Source organism: Aethalodelphis obliquidens, unplaced genomic scaffold (genome assembly GCF_003676395.1).
Source record: "Aethalodelphis obliquidens isolate GAN/ISIS:26980383/991018 unplaced genomic scaffold, ASM367639v1 scaffold17, whole genome shotgun sequence".
Lineage (NCBI taxonomy): Eukaryota > Metazoa > Chordata > Mammalia > Artiodactyla > Delphinidae > Aethalodelphis > Aethalodelphis obliquidens.
In genome coordinates this window covers 17062831-17086380 of record NW_020837961.1, presented here as the reverse complement: position 1 = coordinate 17086380, position 23550 = coordinate 17062831, and the positions used below count along the sequence as shown (strand labels likewise).

Below are 23550 nucleotides of genomic sequence, written 5' to 3'. Positions count from 1 at the left end.
AAAACCCCCACAGTTAGCAGAAAGAAAGAAATCATAAAGATCAGATCAGAACTAAATGAAAAAGAAATGAAGGAAACAACAGCAGAGATCAATAAAACTAAAAACTGGTTCTTTGAGAAGATAAACAAAATTGATAAACCACTAGCCAGACTCATGAAGAAAAAAAGGGAGAAAACTCAAATCAATAGAATTAGAAATGAAAAAGGAGAAGTAACAACTGAAACTGCAGAAACACAAAGGATCATGAGAGATTACTACTGTATGCCAATAAAATGGACAACGTGGAAGAAATGGAAAACTTAGAAAAGCACAACCTTTCAAGACTGAACCAGGAAGAAATAGCAAATATGAACAAACCAATCACAAGTACTGAAATTGAAACTGTGATTTAAAATCTTCCTACAAACAAAAGCCTAGGACCAGATGGCTTCTCAGGCGAATTCTATCAAACATTTAGAGAAGAGCTAACACCTATCCTTCTCAAACTCTTACAAAATATAGCAGAGGGAAGAACACTCCTAAACTCATTCTACGAGGCCACCATCACCCTGATACAAAAACCAGACAAGGATGTCACAAAGAAAGAAAACTACAGGCCAATATCACTGATGAACATAGATGCAAAAATCCTCAACAAAATACTAGCAAACAGAATCCAACAGCACATTAAAAGGATCATACACCATGATCAAGTGGAGTTTATCCCAGGAATGCAAGGATTCTTCAATATACACAAATCAATCAATGTGATACACCATATTAACAAATTGAAGGACAAAACCATATGATCACCTCAATAGATGCAGAGAAAGCTTTCGACAAAATTCAACACCCATTTATGATCAAAACCCTCCTGAAAGTAGGCATAGAGGGCACTTACCTCAACATAATAAAGGCCATATATGACAAACCCACAGCCAACATCTTTCTCAATGGTGAAAAACTGAAACCATTTCCAGTAAGATCAGGAACAAAACAAGGCTTCCCACTCTCACCACTCTTATTCAACAGAGTTTTGGAAGTTTTAGCCACAGTAGTCAGATAAGAAAAAGAAATAAAAGGAATCCAAATCAGAAAAGAAGAAGTAAAGCTGTCACTGTTTGCAGATGACATGATACTATATATAGAGAATCCTAAAGATGCTACCAGGAAACCACTAGAACTAATCAATGAATTCAGTAAAGTAGCAGGATACAAAATTAATGCACAGAAATCTCTGGCACTCCTATATACTAATGATGAAAAATCTGAAAGAGAAATTAAGGAAACAGTCCCTTTTACCACTGCAACAAAAAGAATAAAATACGTAGGAATAAACCTAGCTAAGGAGACAAAAGACCTGTATGCAGAAAATTATAAGACACTGTTGAAAGAAATTAAAGATGATACAAACAGATGGAGAGATATACCATATTCTTGGATTGGAAGAATCAACATTGTGGAAATGACTATACTACCCAAAGCAATCTACAGATTCAATGCAATCCCTATCAAACTACCAATGGCATTTTTCACAGAATTAGAACAAAAAATTTCACAATTTGTATGGAAACACAAGAGACCCTGAATAGCCAAAGCAACCTTGAGAAAGAAAAACAGAGCTGCAGGAATCAGGCTCCCTGACTTCAGAGTCTACTATAAGCTACAGTAATCAAGACAGTATGGTACTGGCACGAAAACAGAAATACAGATCAATGGAACAGGATAGAAAGCCCAGAGATAAACCCACGCACATATGGTCACCTTATCTTTGATAAAGGAGGCAGGAATGTACAGTGGAGAAAGGACAGCCTCTTCAATAAGTGGTGCTGGGAAAACTGGACAGCTACATGTAAAAGAATGAAATTAGAACACTCCCTAACACCATGCACAAAAATAAAGTCAAAATGGATTAAAGACCTATTGGCTTCCCTTGTGGCGCAGTGGTTGAGAGTCCGCCTGCCGATGCAGGGGACACGGGTTCGTGCCCCGGTCCGGGAGGATCCCACATGCCACGGAGTGGCTGGGCCCGTGAGCCATGGCCGCTGAGCCTGCGCGTCCGGAGCCTGTGCTCCGCAGCAGGAGAGGCCGCGGCAGTGAGAGGCCCGCGTACCGCAAAAAGAAAAAAAACAAAAAAACAACCTACAATGAGGTATCACCTCACACCAGTCAGAATGGCCATCATCAAAAAATCTACAAACAGTAAATTCTGGAGAGGGTGTGGAGAAAAGGGAACCCTCTTGCATTGTTGGTGGGAATGTAAATTGATACAGCCACTATGGAGAACAGTATGGAGGTTCCTTAAAAAACTAAAAATAGAACTACCATACGACCTAGCAATCGCACTACTGGGCATGTACCCTGAGAAAACCATAATTCAAAAAGAGTCATGTACCACTATGTTCATTGCAGCTCTATTTACTATTAGCCAGGACATGGAAGCAACCTAAGTGTCCATCGACAGATGAATGGATAAAGAAGATGTGGCACATATATGCAATGGAATATTACTCAGCCATAAAAGAAACAAAACTGAGTTATTTGTAGTGAGGTGGATGGACCTAGAGTCTGTCATACAGAGTGAAGTAAGTCAGAAAGAGAAAAACAAATAATGTATGCTAACACATATATATGGAGTCCAAAAAAAAAAAAAAGTGGTTATGAAAACCTAGGGTCAGGACAGGAATAAAGACACAGACGTAGAGAATGGTCTTGAGGGCACGGGGAGGGCGAAGGGTAAGCTGGGATGAAGTGAAAGAGTGGCATGGACATATATACACTAGCAAATGTAAAATAGCTAGTGGGAAGCAGCTGCATAACACAGGGAGATCAGTTCGGTGCTTTGTGACCACCTAAAGGGGTGGGATAAGGAAGGTGGGAGGGAGACGCAAGAGGGAGGGGATATGGGGATATATGTATACGTATAGCTGATTCACTTTGTTATAAATCAGAAACTAACACACCATTGTAAAGCAATTATACTCCAATAAAGATGTTAAAAAAAAAATCCTATCACTATCGCATTGTAATTTTTTACAATTTACCCTGGACCAGATGAACTGAGTCATAGGCTTCGAACCTTTCCTTTCGAAGGAACCTTTCCTTTCCCTTCCTTCGAACGTTTCCAGCTTTTATATCCCAAGTTAGAACTCTTATGTGAACAAATGTATTTTTAAAAGTGTGTAACTGTTACCGCTTTTAGACAGTGAGCCCTGTGGGTAGATTGACGGCCACTTACAGAAGGGGCAGTGGGCACGAGGTCGTTTTCTGTTCTTCCCGTCTGCATTGCTGTGTGAACCCGGACGGATTCATAAATGGATGGTTCTTCCACTTTTCTTGGATAGGGATGTTTCAGAACAATCAGAGTGCCTGAATGAAGACAAAAAACCATAAGTAGAATCCCCAGAAATAAGGTCCAAACACTAACAACTGGATAACTGTGGCTGAATTGTAAAGTCTCTTGTTTTTTCATGGATTCACTTACTCATGTTCTCAACATGTATCTAGTACGAACTACATGCCAGGCACTTAAGCCAGTTGCTGGAGATACAAAGCGGGATGAGACGATATCTGGCCTCCTCGTGCTGGGACAGAGCCAGCAATGAACATAGTCATTTAACTGAACGGGGTGATAAGACCAACGTTGGCCACGTGAACCAAGCATGCTGGGAGCCTATGTGGTAACTGTGCTTTTTAGGTGAGATGTCACTGGTGGCAGGGTAGAAAAAGTACCACAGAGACAAAAAGATCATGCATAAGAAGAGCCTTTCTATGGAATGCTTCAGAAACTCTTTCCTAGGGGAGGCAACACCGTTCTAGACCTTAAAGCTGTAACTGGAGGTTTTCCAGGTGGGCTTTACAAAAGCCATGCAAACAAAACGAATCAAATACTCTGGGTATAGGAGGATTTATTCCATTGCCCTACTTCTCACTGGTTTCAGAACAACTTGCAACAAATCAGTGGACCTGAAAAATATGAACTCGTAGCATTTTCCGTAGTATCTCCTACCACCCAATAAACACTGGAGGAAATGAAATCTTTGCTTTTCTTTAGTGAACGTGAAGTAAATAGGCTGGGGCTCCTGTGTGATTACCTTCACTTCCATCTGGAGGAGGGGGGTCCCGGCAGAAAAAGGGTCCCCCCAGGCGCCAGGCACTGGGGGCTTCGGCGAGTCATTCAGAGGGCTGAGCGCTTTCAGCTCAACATTGATATTTCCCCCTTCTGCATCCTTCCCTTTCCCCAATCAGTCAGTCAGAAATTAGAAACTGACTACAAAAAGACTAAGTTAAGGGTTTTCTCCCCTTTGCTATGGCTTCTTGCTTTTTAAATTTCACACAGGTCTTTTATAGGCAGACCCAGACACTGGGGGAGATGCAAAGAATTCAGTAATTCATTCAACAAATATTTACTGAGCTCTACTAAGTGCCAGGCACTTGTCTAGGCCCTGGAGATACAGCAACAGACAAAGGAGATGTAGCGTCTGCTCTCATGGCAGGAGAGACAGAAAAATATTTGAACAAAAGAATATGTCAAGTGAGAGAATCGTTATGAAAACCCTAACAGAGCAATGTAAAGGAACAGAGAGCGAAAAGAGGGTTTGGGGAGGGCGGTATTTATATCAGGTCAGGGAAGCCATCTTTGACAGGGTGACAGAAAGCTCATAGAAAGTATAGACCTTGAATTGCAGTAAGAGAGACAAGGAGGAAAGGAAAATACCTCCTCTGCAGTTAAAAAGCCCTTAATAATAACGATAAACCTACAAACAAAGCAAAACTTTTCTATGAGGCTTGAGTACATACAATGGACTGACTGCAAAACGAGAGCCGGGCCTTCTGATATCTCTCTGTACCCGATTCACCTCAGGAACCCTGGGAACACAGTGAAGAATGGCTCTTGCAGTTATGAGAAGCTCCAGTACTGTTCATGCACCTTGTCTGTACTCCCTTTTGTCAATGTGATTCTTTCATGAGAACAGATCCAGTCATATCAGGACAAGGGGCCAGTTACAGGTTTACAGTCATAATGAAAGCAGCAACAGCTAAATCAAGAGCAGCCGTTATGCAGGCTCAGGGGCATTGTGGATGCACCTGTGACACGGCAGATGCTTGGTGAATTGGAGGCTGGCTTCTAAGTGACCTACCCCAGAGAAACGCCTCCTGGCAGCCACCTAGGCATCACGGAAGGAGCAACCATGGCCACTCAGCACCTGTGGACTTTGGACATTCTATCACAAGCTTCTGTTTCTTCCTCTGACAAGTGAGCATAATTACGCTTTCTTCATGAAGCTGCTTTAAGCACCAAATAAAGAAGTGTTTGTGAAAGGATTATAACAATGTTCGATGTTGTCATGCTTTGATATAGAGTATTTTTAAATCCTTGAGTGAAATTCCAATGAGTGCCATCTTTGGGTGTGGATTTTAAAATAAGAAAGATCTAAGTGTAACGATGTGCTAATAATAAAAATGGCAGTAGTTTAGTAGGCACTGATGACATAGCACTAAGACAAACAGGTGCCTCTTAAACATTTCATCTGACAGTGGAGGAGAGGGGGACGGGAGCTCAGGGCTCAAAGCAGCTCACAAATAAGAAAAAAATGCGAAATCTTGTGCTTCATCTTCAAAGTTGATGCTAAATTATCCTCCTTTTCCATATGCTTAATATGAAAATAATATTTAAAATGATGCCCAAGAAAGATGCACCTGGTCAATCCTCTGTCCTTTTGCAGAGAACCAAGCACACCCCAGGTATATGCCTACCTATACAGGTTCCCTACTGCAGCTGTAACAAATCGTCACAAGTGTAGTGACTTAAAATAACTCAAATTTATTATCCTACAGTTCTGGAGGTCAGAAGTCTGAAATGGGTCTCACTAAAGTGAAAGTATCAGCAGGGCTGCTTTCCTCTTGGAGGCTCTAAGGGACAGTCCATTCCCTTGCCTTTTCTAGCGTCTGGAGGCTGCCTGCATTCCTTGACTGGTGGCCCCATTCCTCCATCTTTAAAGCCAGCAACGGTGGGTCAAGTCCTTCTGATGCTGCTCTCTCTCCAGTTCTCCCTCTTCTACCTCCATCTTATAAGGACCCTTGTGATTACTCCTGATTATTCAGGATAATCTCCCCATCTCAAAGTCAGCTAATTAGTAGCCTTAATTCTATCAGCAAACTTAATTCCCTCTTGCCATGTAACGTAACATTCACATTTCCGGGGACGGATGTGAATGCTTTTGGGGGGGTCATTACCCTGCTTACCACGGTATCAGTTTCTGGGAGGTAAGCATAGCCATAGGGGCCCGTTGTGCTGCAGTGTAAGGATCTCTGGGCCAGGGTTGCTGCCTGAGCCTGCAGTGCCGTAATCACTTGGTACTGTAAAGCCATTGCCTTTCCAACACGTGCATTTCCAAGCCCTGTGAGTCCCTTCAGAGCAGGTATGGTGCCAAATTTATCTTTGTAGCCCTACCTCCTGATAGAGTTTCTGACGTAGGGAAGGTTTGATGAGTGAATGGATGAATGAATGCCACAGTAATTCACATTTAAGGCAGGGAAGAGTCTGAGATGAACCAGGCTCTTCCAGGTCCATGATTACCCTGGTCTGGGGCAAGGACAGGACAGGACAACAACTCCACATTCGGCTCTCCAAATCTCCATTGTGGGGACCCAAATTCCATTTTGAAACTTCCTCTGAAGTTTAACCAATGAAGAGCTAAGCTAAGGTAAATGCTATTGAGTCAACCAGGAAAGCAGAATTGACCATAGATAGATATTAACTAGTAAGACCATGAATGAGGCTAGATTGAATGGTGGAATGAAGAAAATGACAAACTACTTATAAAATGATAACTCCAGGACTTCCCTGGTGGTCCAGTGGTTAAGACTCTGCGCTTCCAATGCAGGGGACATGGGCTCGATCCCAGGGCGGGGAAGTTTTGCATGCCACACGGCGCAGCCGAAAATAAATAAATAAATGAATAAAATAACTTCCACTGATAAAAGTATGGCCTCTTGAGAAACAGGTCTCCTTAGCCAACTATTCTGCCCAAGGAAGGGCCAATATATGGACTTCTCGGCATGGCTGCTAGCCTTACAATGATTTCCCCTTTTGTAGAAATCGTTCCATCCCCTTACCCAGAAGTAGACCCCAAAGACCCTGGCCCTCCTCCACAAACACCTAACCTGGACACACTCGTTGGACCAACCCAGGGATCTGCTTAGTCACTTCTCTGGGAAAAAGGTCCACTAACTTCAGTTTCTAAGTTCATGAAGAAGACTTGTTTCCTGCCTTTGACATGAAAGCTGGTTTCAGAAACGCTCAGTGGAGGTACGTTTTTGAGATGATCAGAGCTGGAGGAAGACAGGCATTTCAATTTGCTGAAAGCTACAGAGTTGCCATGATCGCTGGGCTGATCACTTACTGTCTCTCGTGGTTTAGCTTGCCCTTAAATTCTGAGCGGATATATGAATATCCTTCCAAAAAATTCCACTTTTCTTCCTGTATCCTTCTTTTCCTTTTTTTTTTTTTTTTTAATTCAGCTAGCCAGGGTTACTTTCTGTCATTTACAGTCAAATGAAACTTATCTAATGTTGCCACCACAGACTCATTATATAAGTTCCACCCAAGGTTCAAGACAGCACGTTGGCTCCATAAGAGAGAACTCTGGGTTAGTGATATTCAGACAAAATTAACCCCAGGACTTGGTTTGAAGATTCAGATAAAAGGCAACAGGAGACAAGGGCTGGTAGAGGGAGAAGAGACACAGATCTGCAAGCACAGGTTGGAATGCTCGCTGTAAGTTTCATTTCAGTTTCTAAACTACATGAAGGAGGAGACTGCTGTTTCCTGCCTTTGACATGAAACCTGGTATCAGAAATGCTTGGCGGAGGTATATTTTTGAAGTGATCACAGCAGGATCGAGGCACGTATTTAAATTTGCTTTGGCTGTACTGTAACTTATAGGACACCTACTCAGTGTGTAATACTTTGAGATTGCATTGAAGGACTCCTTATCTTGTATCCCAGCAGGAATTCAGAAAAAGTGTAAGGGCAGTCTCAAGCCTTAGGCATTGGTTTGATATCTAAAACAGAGAGTAGGGCAGGGCACATAGAGCTCCTAAAAAAAAACCACTTTTGTTTAGAATATTTCTTTTATGCACTAAAGCTAGTATTCAATACTTACTCAGCCAGGTTGCCCACCTAGACTGTAAGATGTTTGAGGGCAAGGATGATACCTGTTTTATCACTGTGTTATCAGTGGCCAGCAATGCCCAGCTCATAGCTGGCACTCAATACGTATTTGTTAATTATGAATTAAATTAAAGTAAGATTATATCCATCCATGTTTTATTATTGCCCTCAGGTTCAGAAAGCAAACTTTCCAACTGGCGTATGCATGGTGGGTTCCTCTATCTCCTCCCACCAATGGGAAGTGACTTTCTAAGGGGGTTTATAAGAATATTTAAGATCTTTCTCTTTGCTACCTTTTCTGCAAATAAACTTGAACTCATCATAAAAGGGGGCTATTAAAACCACATTCGTTTATAGATGAAGGGGTTTTAATATTGGTTTTAATATTAAAAATAGTAAGAGAAGAGAAATATACTGAAGTAGGAAAAGCAGACCAGTTAGCCAGAGAAAAAGAAGAGTCTTAAACATCCAAGTCAAATCAGGTCACTTTTTTTGGAGCACTTGATTCTACCTTTCAGATGAATGCACTATGGAACTGGCTTAAAATCTGAAGAGAACATTACAAAGATTTGATAAACACTAACCCAATTGTCCCTAAACCAACTCTTCATGATATGCCAAAGAATATACAGCTCTCGCATATAATTATTGGAATGAATTACCATAAAAGGGCTTCGTTAAATAACAGTAATAATAAGTATTTATGCCACGCTAAGAATGATTCTAAATATCTTACATGCCTAATCTCATTCAATCTTCACAGCAAGTCATTAAGATATCAACTACTACCATCAGCTCAGTTTTATAAGATGATGAAACTGAAGCTCAGAGAGGTCACATAACTTGCCCGAGGACACACAGTTAGCTGATACATGGCAAAGGCTGGAGTTAGAACTGGGAGTTCACATATTTACTCATTATACCATACGTTTTTCTCAGCCTTGGTGATAATGACCACCATGGAAACTCTGTACGGCCTGTGAAATGTTGTTCTTGGCTATTGTGGGCCAGAGATCGCATGTACAAATCAAAATTCGAAGAAGTGGTTTCTTTAAGAGGAAGCTTGAGGAAAGAAGAGGAGAGTTTTTGCTTCAACATTTCTCACCAGGCCTCAGTTTCTTCACTCGTAAAGGAGAAATGAAATGGTCTCTGAGCTCCCTTCCAAATCCAACATTCTGTAAATCTAGTTAAAAGCACAGGCCCAACTGAAGGGCAAGAAATATTAGGACGCTTAGTAACAAAATGTTTATCCTGTTTCTGCAATATTCACTTGATATACTTTAGTCCTGATGTCATTTTATTTTTGCCCTCATTTTTCTTTTCCTCCACCTTCTCTTCAAACTTTAAATTTTATTTTACTTTACTGTAATTATGTAGGCTATTTTATATCCTTTCTGGAGAGGCATGAAGGAGATGGGGCTAAGTATTTGGGGGATGTTTCCTAGTCAGCCTTCTTTTGTTTTATGATTTCCTAGTATAGTTTCTCCAATGGCAATTTATGTAAATAAATTAAGAAGAGCAATAAACACGAAGACAGAAGTTCAAATTGAGTCACATTCTTTAGAACAGTGGCTTTATATCACATACCAAAAATATTAAAGGTTTTAAAGAAACTGAGGACTAAAACATGTATTGTAGGCCTGCCGTATCCTGCAAGCATTCTGTTACATCATGTGGCAGGGATTCTTCCCATTCAAATCCGTTCAAGGCCATGCTGTGATGTGGCGATACTGTATTTCGGTGTCACTGTGACACCAGTTTCAGGAGACAGCAAAATGAGTGGAAAGCACACACACTTTAGAACCAGTTAGCCCGGATTCCAGTCTCAGCTCTGATGCTTTCTATGTGTGCAGCTTGGGCAAATAAATTAAAATCTTTGAGTTTTTATTTCCTCATCTGAAAATGGGAGCACTTTACACATTATAGTGGGTAGTCCAGAAGATTAAATAACTTGGTATATGTGAAAATATCTAGTAACATACCTCAAACTTAGTAAAACTCCACAAAGATTTGTTTCATTCTCTTCCTTGCCTGCTTTTTGCTTTTTCAAACACACCTCCTCTACAAACTAAGAAGATTTATATTTTTGGCAAACATAAACTAAAGAAATGACTCTTGGTTGTGGTTTGGCAACGTTCCAAGTTGTCACCAATTATTTTCAGAAGTGTCACATAATTCTCAAATTTAAATTAATTTTAAATTAATTATTTTAAAATGCTGGCTGGGTAAAATGGCTGGTGTCGCAAAATAAAATAGTAACTGTAGCAGTTATTAAAAGGTTGGGAATCCCCACATCAAAACAAAAAGAGAAGTGGAAATTTGACATTTAAGAAAGAACCAGATAGGATCTTCAAAATTGAGAACCAATTACTATAAAGGGTAAAGCACAAACACAGCACACTTGACTTATACCATATTTTTTCATGCTAGTTAGGTGATTAAAGTAACAACACAGTAATTCCTATAATAAATTGTACAAGACAATTTCATGTACAAAAGTATTGCAATATAAATAAAAGGTAATGGGAAAGGCGATTTTTGTTTTAATACTATTTGGACATTTAAGCGTAAAGAGAAATGGTATCTACATTTTCCAAGATGACACTCAGTCCGTTACAAGAGGAAACAGTAAAAATTAATAATGGACCAAACATATTCATACTAAAAAAAGTCTCAAATTTCCAAGTCTATTTGAGTTGAATTTAGAAGCCTTGTACAAATATGAATAGAAGTTTTACATAACCTCTTACTATTACAAATGAAAGGCAGAGTCTGAATTTGATCATTACCGAGCGTACATACAACGCAAATCATCATTTTCAAATTATGCTTTGTATACACTTTGGAAGTAAACATTAATTGTCAGTAGCTTACTAGTTGCGATGCTGCCATGAAAGCTGCAATGCGGGCTTTGGTAATGGGATACCCACCACAGAATGTTGTGGATAATGATTAGTGTTTATTCTTTTAGGTGCTGGGACATAACAGGGAAAGAGAACTGACAAAAATCCCTCTTCTCATAGAGCTTACATATGAGTGTGAAGGTTTTAAAAAAATAAGTGAATTAAAAATATGTTAGAAGGTAAATGGGCCATTGAAGAGAGTAAAGCAAGTGGGTACATTGTATATATCTCTATGATATACTTGGGAGATGACTGGGTTTTGAGAATGAGAAGTATCTTAAGAGTGTTTGTGGGTATTCATAAGGAGAAATTAGAGTGAACGGAAACTTTAATGCAGATTAGAGAGATTAAATGTAGATTACAACAAGGGAAAGGGAAAATTATAATAATAGAATCTTAAAGTTGTCAGGAGGGTTAGACCTTGCTTACAAGATCTTCATTCTTTAGCTTAGGAGGCAGAAATCCTGGGAGTTTAAATAATAGGAATAAAATAGGAAAAAGAAATCTTAAAAGCGTATTCATCCCTTTAGGTTAACACTTTTACCTATCCTGAGAGCAAATATTTTCTTATGACCCAGGACCAAGAATGCTGGTTTCACTCTACTGAAGACATTAAATAGATATAAAATTGTGAGGCAAAAGTGTACGGTTGTTGTTTATTTGGACGTCTTCCCTGTTGCCCTCAAAGGTGATGCCATTCTTGCCAGTGAATGAGTGTGAGAAAGTCTCTCTTAAGTAAACTCACTCCCCAGACCCTGGAGGGTGAGGCTGGCCTGAGTGGGTCTGGGCTGGTCTGCAGAGTGGCCTGAAATACCCAGTTCTAGCCCTTCCCATTCTGGGGATCTGGAGGTCAGAACCCTGGCAGGGCCTCATCCATCGTGCAGACAAATGCTTCCCCTGGTGATCCTTAACCGATCAAAAGTTTTAATAAGAATTTACACTTCATCTGATGGTGAAGAAGGAATCATCAGCCTGGAGGTCTCCTGATCACTGGAAGCCAATTCTTTTTAAATTTTTAAATTTTTAATTGAAGTACAGTTGATTTACAAAGTTGTGTTAATTTTTGCTGCACAGCAAAGTGATTCAGCCATACGTCTATATACACTCTTTTAAAAAATACTCTTTTCCATTACGGTTTATCCCAGGAGATTGGATATAGTTCCCTGTGCTATAAAGTAGGTCCTGTTGTTTACCCACTCTAAATGTAATAGCTTGTATCTACCAACCCCAAACTCCCAGTCCATCCCTCTCCCTTCCCCTTGGCAACCACAAGTCATTTCTCTATGTCTATGAGTCTGTTTCTGCTTTATAGATAAGTTCATTTATGCCATACTTTCAATTCCACATATAAGTGATATCATATGGTATTGGTCTTTCTCTTTCTGACTTACTTCACTTAGTATGATAATCTCTAGGTCCAACCATGTTGCTGCAAAATGGCATTATTTTGTTCTTTTTTACGTCTGAGTAGTATTCCAATGTATATACATATGGACCACATCTTCTTTATCCATTCGTCTGTTGATGGACATTTAGGCTGTTTCCATGTCTTGGCTGTTGTGACTAGTGCTGCTATGAACGAAGAAGTGCATGTATCTTTTTGGATTATAGTTTTGTCTGGCTATATACCTAGGAGTAGGACTGCTGGGTCATATGATAGTTCTATTTTTAGTTTTTTAAGGAATCTCCATACTGTTTTCCATAGTGGCCGTACCAGTTTACATTCCCACCGACAGTGTGGGAGGGTTCCCTTTTCTTCAGGAGCCAATTCTTTCTTTTCTTTTCTTTTCTTTTCTTTTCTTTCTTTCTTTTCTTTTCTTTTCTTTTTTTTCCTTCCTTCCTTCCTTCCTTTCTTTCTTGCTGCATTGGGTCTTCATTGCTGTGCACCAGCTTCTCATTGCAGTGGCTTTTCTTGTTGCAGAGCACGGGCTCTAGGCACACAGGCTTCAGTAGTTGTGGCTCGCGGGCTCTAGAGCTCAGGCTCAGTAGTTGTGGTGCAAGGGCTTAGTTGCTCCGCAGCACGTGGGATCTTCCTGGACCAAGGATCAAACCCATGTCCCCTCCATTGGCAAGCGGATTCTTAACCACTGTGCCACCAAGGAAGTCCCCAGGAACCAATTCTTAAATGAACAAGAAGAGATCTGTTTTTAGAAGATGGAATCCCAGTTTCCATTCACTGTTATTCATAGGTCACACTGCTGACTCCGTGACTTCCAAGGACCATCTGGGCTTAAAAGCCATCATAGCTTCAGCAGGTTATCTTGTTTCCTGAGGTCTATTACTCTCAGGGGGCATAACGGAAGCTCCTATGTCATGGGTTTTGCCCCTTGTTCCCAGCTTTGGTGGCTTTGCCTTCAGCTGGCAGGGACAGATAAGAGGAATATTTCAGAGTTACTGGGATCTAACTCAAGAGCCGGAAGCCAGTTTGTCAAGTACATATCTATTGGCACTCAGGGTCTGTAGCAGGGGTTTAAATAGCAACAAATTCCCAACTGGGTAATGAATAGAACAAAGGAGAGGCAATGGAGAGCAAAAATCTCAGTTTCCTAAGTTTGCAATAAATAAAATAACAATTATAGTGATGATAAGGCTACAGCAAGTTTCAGCTTTTTTTTTAAGTTTTGAATTTTATTGTATTCATTCTTTTGTACAGCAGGTTCTTATTAGTCATCCATTTTATACATATTAGTGTATATATGTGAATCCCAATCTCCGAATTCATCACACCACCACCACCCGCCCTCCGTCACTTTGAAGAAAACTCCCATAGGTGTCTGGATTACAAATCTTTATAATTCCTATTGCATTAATCACAAACCTTCTTTCGTCAGATGAATCTATTTGCTGGGAAGCTTAATATTGACCCAAATGTAATCTGAGGAGCCTTTACTCTGGTGCAGTCTTAGGTGATCCTTTCACCTAGTGATTGGATCAGTGCCAGAAAAGCTCAACCGGAAAGTGCTGCATTCACTTTGATCTCAGAGATGTGGTACATACATAGACACACACGATGAAATACTACTCAGCCATAAAAAAAAGAAATTTTGCCATTTGCAGCAACATGGATGGATTTGGAGGGCATTATACTAAGTGAAATAAGTCAGACAGAGAAAGACAAATACTGTATATCACTTATATGTGGAATCTAAAAAATACAACAAACTAGTGAATATAATAAAAAAGAAGCAGACTCACAGACATAGAGAACAAACTAACGGTTACCAGTGGGGTGAGGGAAGAGGGGAGGGAGAGTATAGGGGTAGGGGGTTAAGAGGTACAAATTATTGTGCTTAAAAAATGCTACATGGACATATTCTATAGCACAGGGAATATAGCCAATATTTTATAATGACCATAAATGGAGTAAAATTTTAAAAAATTGTGAATCACTATATTGTACACCTGTAACATATAGTATTGTACTTCAACTATACTTCAATTAAAAAGAATTTAAAATAAAACAAAAAAACTTTTTTAAAAAAAAGGGGGGGGGGGGTTTGAAACTTGCTAGCAGGCAGAATATGTACTTTTTCCTAACTTGGAGAAAGTCTGGAAAGGAGTACGGAGAATGACCAAAGATACTGAAAATAGAGTCTAGAGGGAGAGTTTAAAAGAAGGGAGCTGATTTTGCTTGGCGAGAGAAGAGGAGGCTAGAAAGTAACGATGGTAATGGCTTTGAAGGATACAAAGAGTTGCAACTTACAGTCATCATTCATTCATTTATTCATTCACTCACCCAAAGCACCACGCACTGTACCAGGACCTGGGAGACACAGAGAAGGACAAAAATTGAAGTAGACAAAACAGAGTCCTTGGCTTCAACATCTCCTGTCCATTGCCAGTGACCAAGAATTGAACGAAAATGAGTGTAGATTGGGATACAAGTAAGAAATAAGTCTGAAGGGAAGGGATTTGAAATTGAAATGCTTGCCAAGACCAAAGTAGCAAAGGAAATAAAATCATTACCACTTGCCCTTTGTTTATGAGAATTATTGCTGGTTAAATGATAAAGTAATTTTCAGGGTTGATTAGGAGAATTTCCACCAGAAACAAAAAAGATGACTGCTTCAATTTTATGCTTTGAAATAATCTATCAAAGACCTTGTATGGTCAGTATAAAGTAAGTCAACTATTTTGTGGTTTCCACTGTGCTTTCTGTCTTTCCTTGACTCTGTGTGAGTCATATCAGGGTCTATTCAGGCCACAGAAATAGCAGAAAAGGAAAAGGCACTGGTGGCATCTCTCCCAGTGTGATCAACAAAAAGCCCACTCACCAAGTTTACCACGAAAATGAGTGTGTACAAATTCGCAGCAACTGACTCTGCTATTAAGGTTTGAATTCCTCTTGTGCTTGGTTCTTGGAACTGTCCAACTTTTGATTAACTGAGAATCATCAACAATTCAGGACATATAAAATTGTGATTCTATGTCACAAATACAGAGGAAATCCTTTACTTTATTTAAATAGTATAGACAAATGAGTTAGATAATTTAAATACCAAGCGAGTGTGTTTGTTTTTTAACTTGAATTTTCTGGTTTGACTCTAACCAACCAGAAAGGAAATTTTAAACTATTTCCAGCCATACTTAAGTGCCATGTAAAAACTTATCAGAAACCAAGACAAGAGAAACAGAATTTTAGGAGGAAATTAAGAAATTGTTCAGGAGAGTAATTTCTAGTCAGTATTTTTAATATTCAATGATCTTTGGGAAATTGCATTTCATTTTAAAATGCTCAAAAACTGCTCAAAATGATCATTTTTGGGTCTCCCCAGTAAGCAAACTTCTCATACCTAAACTTCTGAGGAATCAAAAAGTTGTTCTTTCCTTTGTTCTTTCTTTGTTTACTGTATATATCATTATAAAACAAATAGGTCATTTTAAAGAAATGTGTGCTTTTAATCAATCCATTAAATAACACATTCTGAGAAAAATACCTATTTTGCACAAGGCACATTGTTTTCTCCTAAAAATAATACTAACATACTGACATATATATATATATATACTGAAATATAATATACTGAAATATATATATAATATAATATACTTCAGTATATAATATACTGAAGTATATTATATACTGAAATATATATATATATTTTAATGTAGCATATGGCACTGTAATTGGAAAAAAAGTTCCTAAACATATCCAGTTGCCTATAGTATGCACATAATTCAACAGAAGTGACAACTATTTAATTGAAACCCGCTTTGTCCCGCCTCCATCCTGAAACAATATCTCACAGGTCAAGTATCTGTTCATAGCTTACCTGTCTCACTTCCAATCAAAGGCTGATTTGCAAAATGCTTGACAAAATCTTTCAAAGATGAGAATTCATTAAAGCCAAATTTAAATGAATATCCAGTATATTCAACGTGAAAGTGTTTGACGGAGTCTTTGGCTCTAAAAGGGAAAAAAATGTTTAACATTATTTAAGAAACGAGTATCTTTTTCGAAGGGGAATGTAACCTTAGGCATTAGCATTACCATTAAACCTTCTAAAAGCTGAGAGTTATGACACCATCACTGAAACCACTGGCACTTAAAGAACAGCGCTGGTTTCTTCGGGCAGAGAGTGCTCTCAATTTTTCATTCTAATGAAAGACAAGAGCCGGTGCTCCCTGTGAATTCTCTGACTTGCCGAACGAGTCTTTGAACATTAACCTCTTAAGGGGCATGAGTTTAAGAACGGCAGGAAGAGAGATGATAGAAATGGCAAGTCACTCCCTCCCCGTATTCTTCTCTGTGCCTGGCCCTCCTCCCTTACTTGTTTGGGAGTCAATCCAAATTCTGCTTCTGTCACTTAATCAGTTATGTGAGCCCAGCCCTTTGCCTCCCATGCCTATTCCACTGCCTGCTGAATAAAATATCAGATTTCCTACATTGTCATTCTCCACTTCATTTTTGGAATAAGGCAGAGAATTAAATTTTTAAAAATTTATATATATATACTTGATTTGACCCAATCCTATCTTTCAAGCCTCACTTCCACTATTCCTCTCTTGCAGGGCATGCTGCAACTTTAGCAAGCATCAGAATCACCTGCAGCGCCCAGGTTTCTGGACACTACCCCCCGAGTTCCTTATTCAGTAGGTCTGGGGTGGGGCCTGAGATCTGTATTCCTAACCTGCTCTCTGGTGATGCTACTGGTCTGGGGACCACACCTTGGGAACTGCTGCAGTGCCACCACGCCTACTGTTCTCCTAGGAGTTTCTGCCTTTGTCCCTTAGCTCGTACAGCTCCCTTCACCTGTGACTTCTTCCACTTTGTTCCTGATCAAGTTTCAGTTCAAATGCCACTTACTCTATCAAATATTGCTTGCTACTTCCGGCTTGAGTTACTTGCCTTTTCTCTTCTCAACAACCCAAGCGCTTACCTTGTTTTCTTTCATGGCATTTACAGCGCTCTACTTTGTAGTAAGGTATTTGGATATGGTCTTATTGCCCCTGTGAGGCTATACTTCCTGATGTCAAGGTCTTTGAATCTTCTACAGCACTTATCAAAGTGGTAGGCACAGAGCGGATGCTTTGAAATATTTATTATTAAGGAAGCGAATGACCAAATGAATAAAAACAATCATTCTCCTGAGCTGGTCTGTGATTCCTCTTACTTTTGCTGGGGGCTATTATTTTTTAAAGCATTTCTAAGTGCTTGTAATGGAAATTAATATTTTATATTTTAACTTTGTATATAGATGTAATATATATATCATCTCTTTGTAAGGAGCTTATAATTGTTCAGGCAAGACATACAAAAGTGAAAAGTTAACCTTCTTTTAGCCAACAATTGCACAGATTTGTTTGAGATCTGGGGGAGATCCATGCGATAAAGGATCAACCATCTAACCACTTTAATGCAATTTTAACATTTGCTGTTGATCTGAGAAAGCACAATTCCTGTTTCCCCCAAAGCAGAATTCTATTTTTGGTGAATATTTTTCCCAAAAATGTTTTTTAGAAAATTTGTAAATAAAATAAAACAAGAATGGTTTGAGGTTATTGGCTGGGTGGCCGAGGGCAATTACATGGAGTCCTCACGTCACCATTCTGACCCAGGGGCAACTCCCTGTGAACCCAGAAAGACTTGCTACATGTCAGTGGACGCCAAGGTGACAGATGCTGACAGCTAACAAATGACTCCCCCCGATTATCACGTGACTAGGTCACCTTCTCTGAAAGGGAGGCCAACCAGGAGGAAGGGGATGGGAGAGAAACCCTGGAAGGACAATCACTGTTTTGAGCAGGGCATACATGGTGGGCACTAGATTAACTTTCTTTTTCTTTCTTTTTTTTTTTTTTGCGGTACGCGGGCCTCTCACTGCTGTGGCCTCTCCCGTTGCAGAGCACAGGCTCCGGACGCGCAGGCTCAGCGGCCATGGCTCACGGGCCCAGCCGCTCCGCGGCATGTGGGATCTTCCCGGGGCACGAACCCGTGTCCCCCGCATTGGCAGGCGGACTCTCAATCACTGCGCCACCAGGGAAGTCCTAGATTAACTTTCTTAATAGGTGAAATGGAAATTCAAGAAAGAAGGTCAGTCCATTTATAGAAAAAAACTAAAAGTTGCATACTGCCTGCTTGAGTTTGTGATTATGAAAACTGCACAGCCACAAGTCATTCTGATTTTCCAGAGGAAGCAAGGAATAGTGAAAGGGGCACCGGGCCAGGTTTCAGGGATGTGATTCTGGTGCTGTTTCTATCACTGATTTATTGGGTGGAAGACACTTTACCACTTCAGGTTTCAGTTTCTTCTTCAGTCAAGCAAGAGTTCTGGGTTAAACAATTCATAAAATCTCCTTCAGCTCTAACATTTTTTCTCCACCAATGGAAGGGGCAAGAATGTTTTTTGCAGGCTCACCACTCAGAGCTTGGCATCCTGGGACCTGCTGGTCTAGCAGGAATCAAGAGAATTCGGTTCTCTGGCAATCTGAGTGTGACCATGGAGTCAGTGCCCCGATAAATAAGAGGTGGGACCCCACTGAATTTATAGAGTTCTTAGGCATCCTACCTCACAGAGAGAGAGTACAGCCCTGTCCTTTCATTGCTGTTCCGCAGAAGGTAGCTCCCGTCGCATCCATTGGAGAGGAGAAGAGCCTCGGCTGCATGTCGAGTGAGGTTACCATGGTACCACCTGTGGAGGAGAGAGCAGCGCTTTCACTCAGGGTGAACCACAGGGGGACTCTTCCTGCACTGGCTTTTCCTCTCAGCAATATTCTCCGCTCTGGGAGGCCCGAGACCAAACTCTGAGCCAAAACATCAAGAAAAGGAAATTGCTGGATGAGGCTGAAGGGGAAAGGAGAGAGTTGGCTAATCGCAGAGTGTTATGGGTTGAATTGTATCCTGTTGAGGTGCTAAGCCCCAGTACCTCAGAATGGGGCCTTATTTGGAGATAGGGTCTTCAGTGAGTTATAATGAGGTTATTAAGGTGGGGCCTAATTCAATAGGACTGGCGTCCTCTCGTGAAAAGGGGACTTCTGGAGACACACTTGCACACAGGGAGAATGCCATGTGAACATGAGGAAGGCCACCTGCAAGTCAAGGAGGGCGGGCTGGAGCAGATCCTCCTCCACAGCCCTCCAAAGGAGCCCACCCTACTGACACCTTGATTTCGGGCATCTAGCCTCCAGAACTGTGAGATAATCAGTTTCCGCTGTTTAAGCCACCCGTTTCGTGGTACCTCGTCGTTGCAGTCCTAGCAAACAAACACACACTTTACTTTGTAGACAGAAAGTTTTTTAAAAATCCAAGTCAAAAATAACCATAAGAATAGATTTTGGCCAATTTTCTCTCTTTCTTTTGGTCTCTCTCTCACACTCTCTTTCGAAAGTGTGGTACCACCTTTTGCAGTGTAGAACACCACTGAGCTGTTATATCAGAGTCCGTTGTCATGAGGGAAATGAAGTTGAGCACAAGGAATTCAGATGTTTTATACTGAGATGCAAGCCCCATCCAATAGTGTTTTAAACTGACAAATATCTGCACAGCTGGGGAAGTCCCAAGGACATTCAAACTGATGTGTGTGTTTTAAAAAACAAAATACAGGGCTTCCCTGGTGGTGCAGTGGTTAAAAATCCACCTGCCAATACAAGGGACACGGGTTCGAGCCCTGGTCTGGGAAGATCCCACATGCCACGGAGAAACTAAGCCCGTGAGCCACCACTACTGAGCCTGCGCTCTAGAGACCACAAGCCACAACTACTGAGCCAACGTGCCACAACTACTGAAGCCCGCACGCCTAGAACCCATGCTCTGCAGCAAGAGAAGCCCCCACTTGCCACAACTAGAGAAAGCCCATGTGCAGCAACGAAGACCCAATGTAGCCAAAAAAAAAAATTAAAAAATAAAAATAAAAACCAGAAAACAGAAACACATCAGAAAAGGTAACATATATTCACAGTAGGAAAAAAAAAATCTACGTAGTTCAAAAGAAAACATAATGAACATAAAGCTTTTTCCTCTCCCTTAATCCTCAGTCCCCCATTCCTTTCCCCAGAGGACCCCAACATTAACCATTTTTTGTGCTTCCTCCTGAGAGGTATCCCATGCATTTAGACGCATTCAGGCCTGTCCGCTACCGCAGTTCTATGGAAATAAGAGCATTCCAGGCACACTGTTGTGCACCTCACTCCTTCTTCCTAATGACAGTTTTTTCCTGTTCTTTTTAATGAGCGGTAGAGAGAGTTCAGTGTGGTGATGAGGACCGTGGGCTCTGCAGTCAATCTGCCTTAGTCCCGATCTGGGTGGCACCTCTTATTAGCTGTACCACTGTGGGCAAGTTACCTAACCAATCCGAGTCTCCGTCTTCTCACCTCTAAAATAGAATTAGTAACAGTTGTACCCTGTGGGCCAGTTGTAAGTTCTGTTCACATTAACACATATGAAATGGTCAAAACAGGCTTGGCAAACAGCAGGGCTCAAAACACATTAGGAGTTTTCACGAAGCCATTGAGATCCACAAAGCCATAACTTGCAATGTATCTTCTGGGACGTGATTTTCTTGTTGCTCAAATATAATTGTTGATTACTTTCAACTTACTGCAGATAACAGGAAGCTAGGTCCTGGGGACAGTAGCTGCTGCAAGGGACCCACAGTCCAGGGCAGTGGAGGGGAAGGGGACACAAGCAATTACACAAATATTGGTAATGTCAGTGAACTAAGTACTGTTAAAGAAATGTGCATGGTGTACAAGGAAGACCCCTGCTCTGGGGGTGAGGGATCCTACTGGGATGTCCCTGTGGCACGATATTTTCACCTGATAATAAAAATTAAACGTAAGACTAAATGTAGAAGGAAGTTTCTACATAGGTCTCCGAGCTATCTGTTTTCTAAATCTGCATTTGCTAATATCTGCTTCTTTAGCACATTTCCTCTTTGGGGCAGAGATGCCTCCACCCTGTGTTAGAAATGTGCTTGCTAGCTGAAAGCAATGGCAAGGTGAAGCATTTTATAAGAAATCCCATTGACTTATTTACCCATTCATTCGACTAATTCCCAGACATGCTCAAATCTTCACGGAATGAAATTACTATAAAAGACAATTGGAACCTAAAACTAGTATGTTGTATGTCAATTATACCTCTTTTTTTTTTTTTAAAAAAAAAGGACAATTGGAGGAGCTAAAAGTGAGGCTCTCAAAAACGTCAGGTTTGTTTACGGACAAAATTCTAATTCCTTTTGATAAGTGAAATCTCTACAAGGTCACAAGTTCTTAAATACATTTTGCCTGTAATTATTTTTTGAATGAACATTTCAGCAAACCATTTAGTTTGAGCCAATAGATTACTTATTTGAAGCAACAAAAATTTTTTATTTGTTTATGTATTTTGGCCGCACAGTGTGTGGGATCTTAGTTCCCCAACCAGGGATCAAACCCGCGCCCCCTGCACTGGAAGCACAGACTCTTAACCACTGGACCACCAGGGAAGTCCCTTGAAGCAACAAAATTTGATCAACAAAATTCTAAAATGTAAAGAATTTGAACATTCCTTGGGATTCTTTTCAACAAGATCTGATGTCTATCTAAACCATTTACAGAACTCTGATCATTCCCGCTTGGCAGTTTTTACTGAGAACTTTTTTATGGTAATCTTTTAAACAGTAGCTATATATCATAAACACATAAGAAATCCTTGAATATAAAGCAAGAAGGATCACACTGTGCTCTAATTTGGAACATCTCAGGGAGTGTTAATTTCTGGGTGAGAAACATCACTTGGTTGAGTCAACATCACTGTCACAGTTTTCGTGGAGTCCTGGGCCTGGGCGAACCTAAGACAGAGGCTGCCAGGCAGCCACCTACGCTTCATGATGTCTGCAGGGCAATGAGGACCCTCATTCCCCAAACAACTCTTCCACAAATACCTAAACTCCCTGTCTTAATTGAGTTAAGCATCCTTTCCTAGGAACTTCCGATTAGCATATCTTCCAGGGAAGTGACTATAAAGCCAAATAACATTACATACCCTTTGCAGGAATATGTCCATCTTTGGTAAGGATGGTTCAAGACTGTGTACATAAAGAGTGAAAGGTTGAAAATACAGTCTTATTCAGCTGGTAGTTTTCCCACAGTCAACCTTCTCTACCTTCTATCATTTAACTTTATAAATCTTTATCTATTAAGCTCAAATCTGTGCAAGGCATTGTATTAGGCAGGTCAAAGGAAACACAAACCCAGGCCGAGCCTCAAGAAACCATTAATCTAGTCAAGAGGGTAAGACAAGTACTTTGCAAACTACATCCAAGAGAGAGTAAAGTATCCAGCGGGGGTTATAGGAAGAAAGATCAAGGCCATTTTTTGAATGACCCAACATCTAAGTAGGCCTTGAAGAATATGTAAGTTATTCTTTAAAGTGTGCATTATTTTTTTCTGATTATAAAGCATATGTAGTAAAAATTAAAATATGTACACGTACAGAAGAGAAAATGAAAGTCTTTCACAGAAGAAGAAATATGTATTTCAAATAAACAGTCTCACTATTAATCAGAAAAATGCAAATTAAAACAACAATGCAGTACTTTTGTAATCCACCAGATCTGCTAAAATTGAAGGATTAGCATTAAGTACTGGAGAATTTGGGGGCCCTGGATATTACCATCTACTGTTGGCAGGTGTTTAAGTTGGAGGGGAACTTAGCACATCTAGTGTAACTGGACATGCACACATGACCAGCGACTCCACTTCTGGTGGCTTATTAGTGAAACACTCACACGTACACAGAAGGAAGTGTGAATTAAGGTGTCTACTGAAGAGCGTTTGTGAGAATAAAATTTAGGAGCCATCCTAAATATCTACCAACAGTGAGATGACAGATAAGTGCAGTGCACTGAGTGCTCATAGGATGAGATTATGTTAAAAGTTAACCGAAAGAGTTTGAAAAGCTAAGAGCGTTGTTGGTTGCCAAATGCTAAAGGCAGGGGGTTGGGTGCTACCAACACATTGTGAGGGGGCACCAGGAATGATTACCACCCTCTGATGGCCGATGCAGTCCTG

The 23550-nt window shown here is 40.4% G+C and overlaps 1 protein-coding gene across 4 annotated transcripts in view; it reads right to left on the bottom strand.

Annotated features, from left to right (window-relative positions):
* Positions 1-23550, bottom strand: part of DAPP1 (dual adaptor of phosphotyrosine and 3-phosphoinositides 1) — a 61157-nt gene that overhangs the window by 21882 nt on the left and 15725 nt on the right. For 3 of the 4 annotated variants that reach the window (XR_003434983.1, XM_027116980.1, XM_027116983.1), the window contains exons 2-5: positions 19068-19190; positions 16332-16465; positions 14795-14821; positions 3218-3348 (exon numbers count right to left, since the gene is read on the bottom strand). Coding sequence is in view for 3 of the 4 variants with exons in the window: in XM_027116980.1 (XP_026972781.1) it covers positions 3218-3348; positions 14795-14821; positions 16332-16465; positions 19068-19190 (415 nt within the window). In the remaining variant the exon portion in view is untranslated. The remainder of the gene's footprint in view (positions 1-3217; positions 3349-14794; positions 14822-16331; positions 16466-19067; positions 19191-23550) is intronic. The other variant, XM_027116981.1, reaches the window with a different exon arrangement.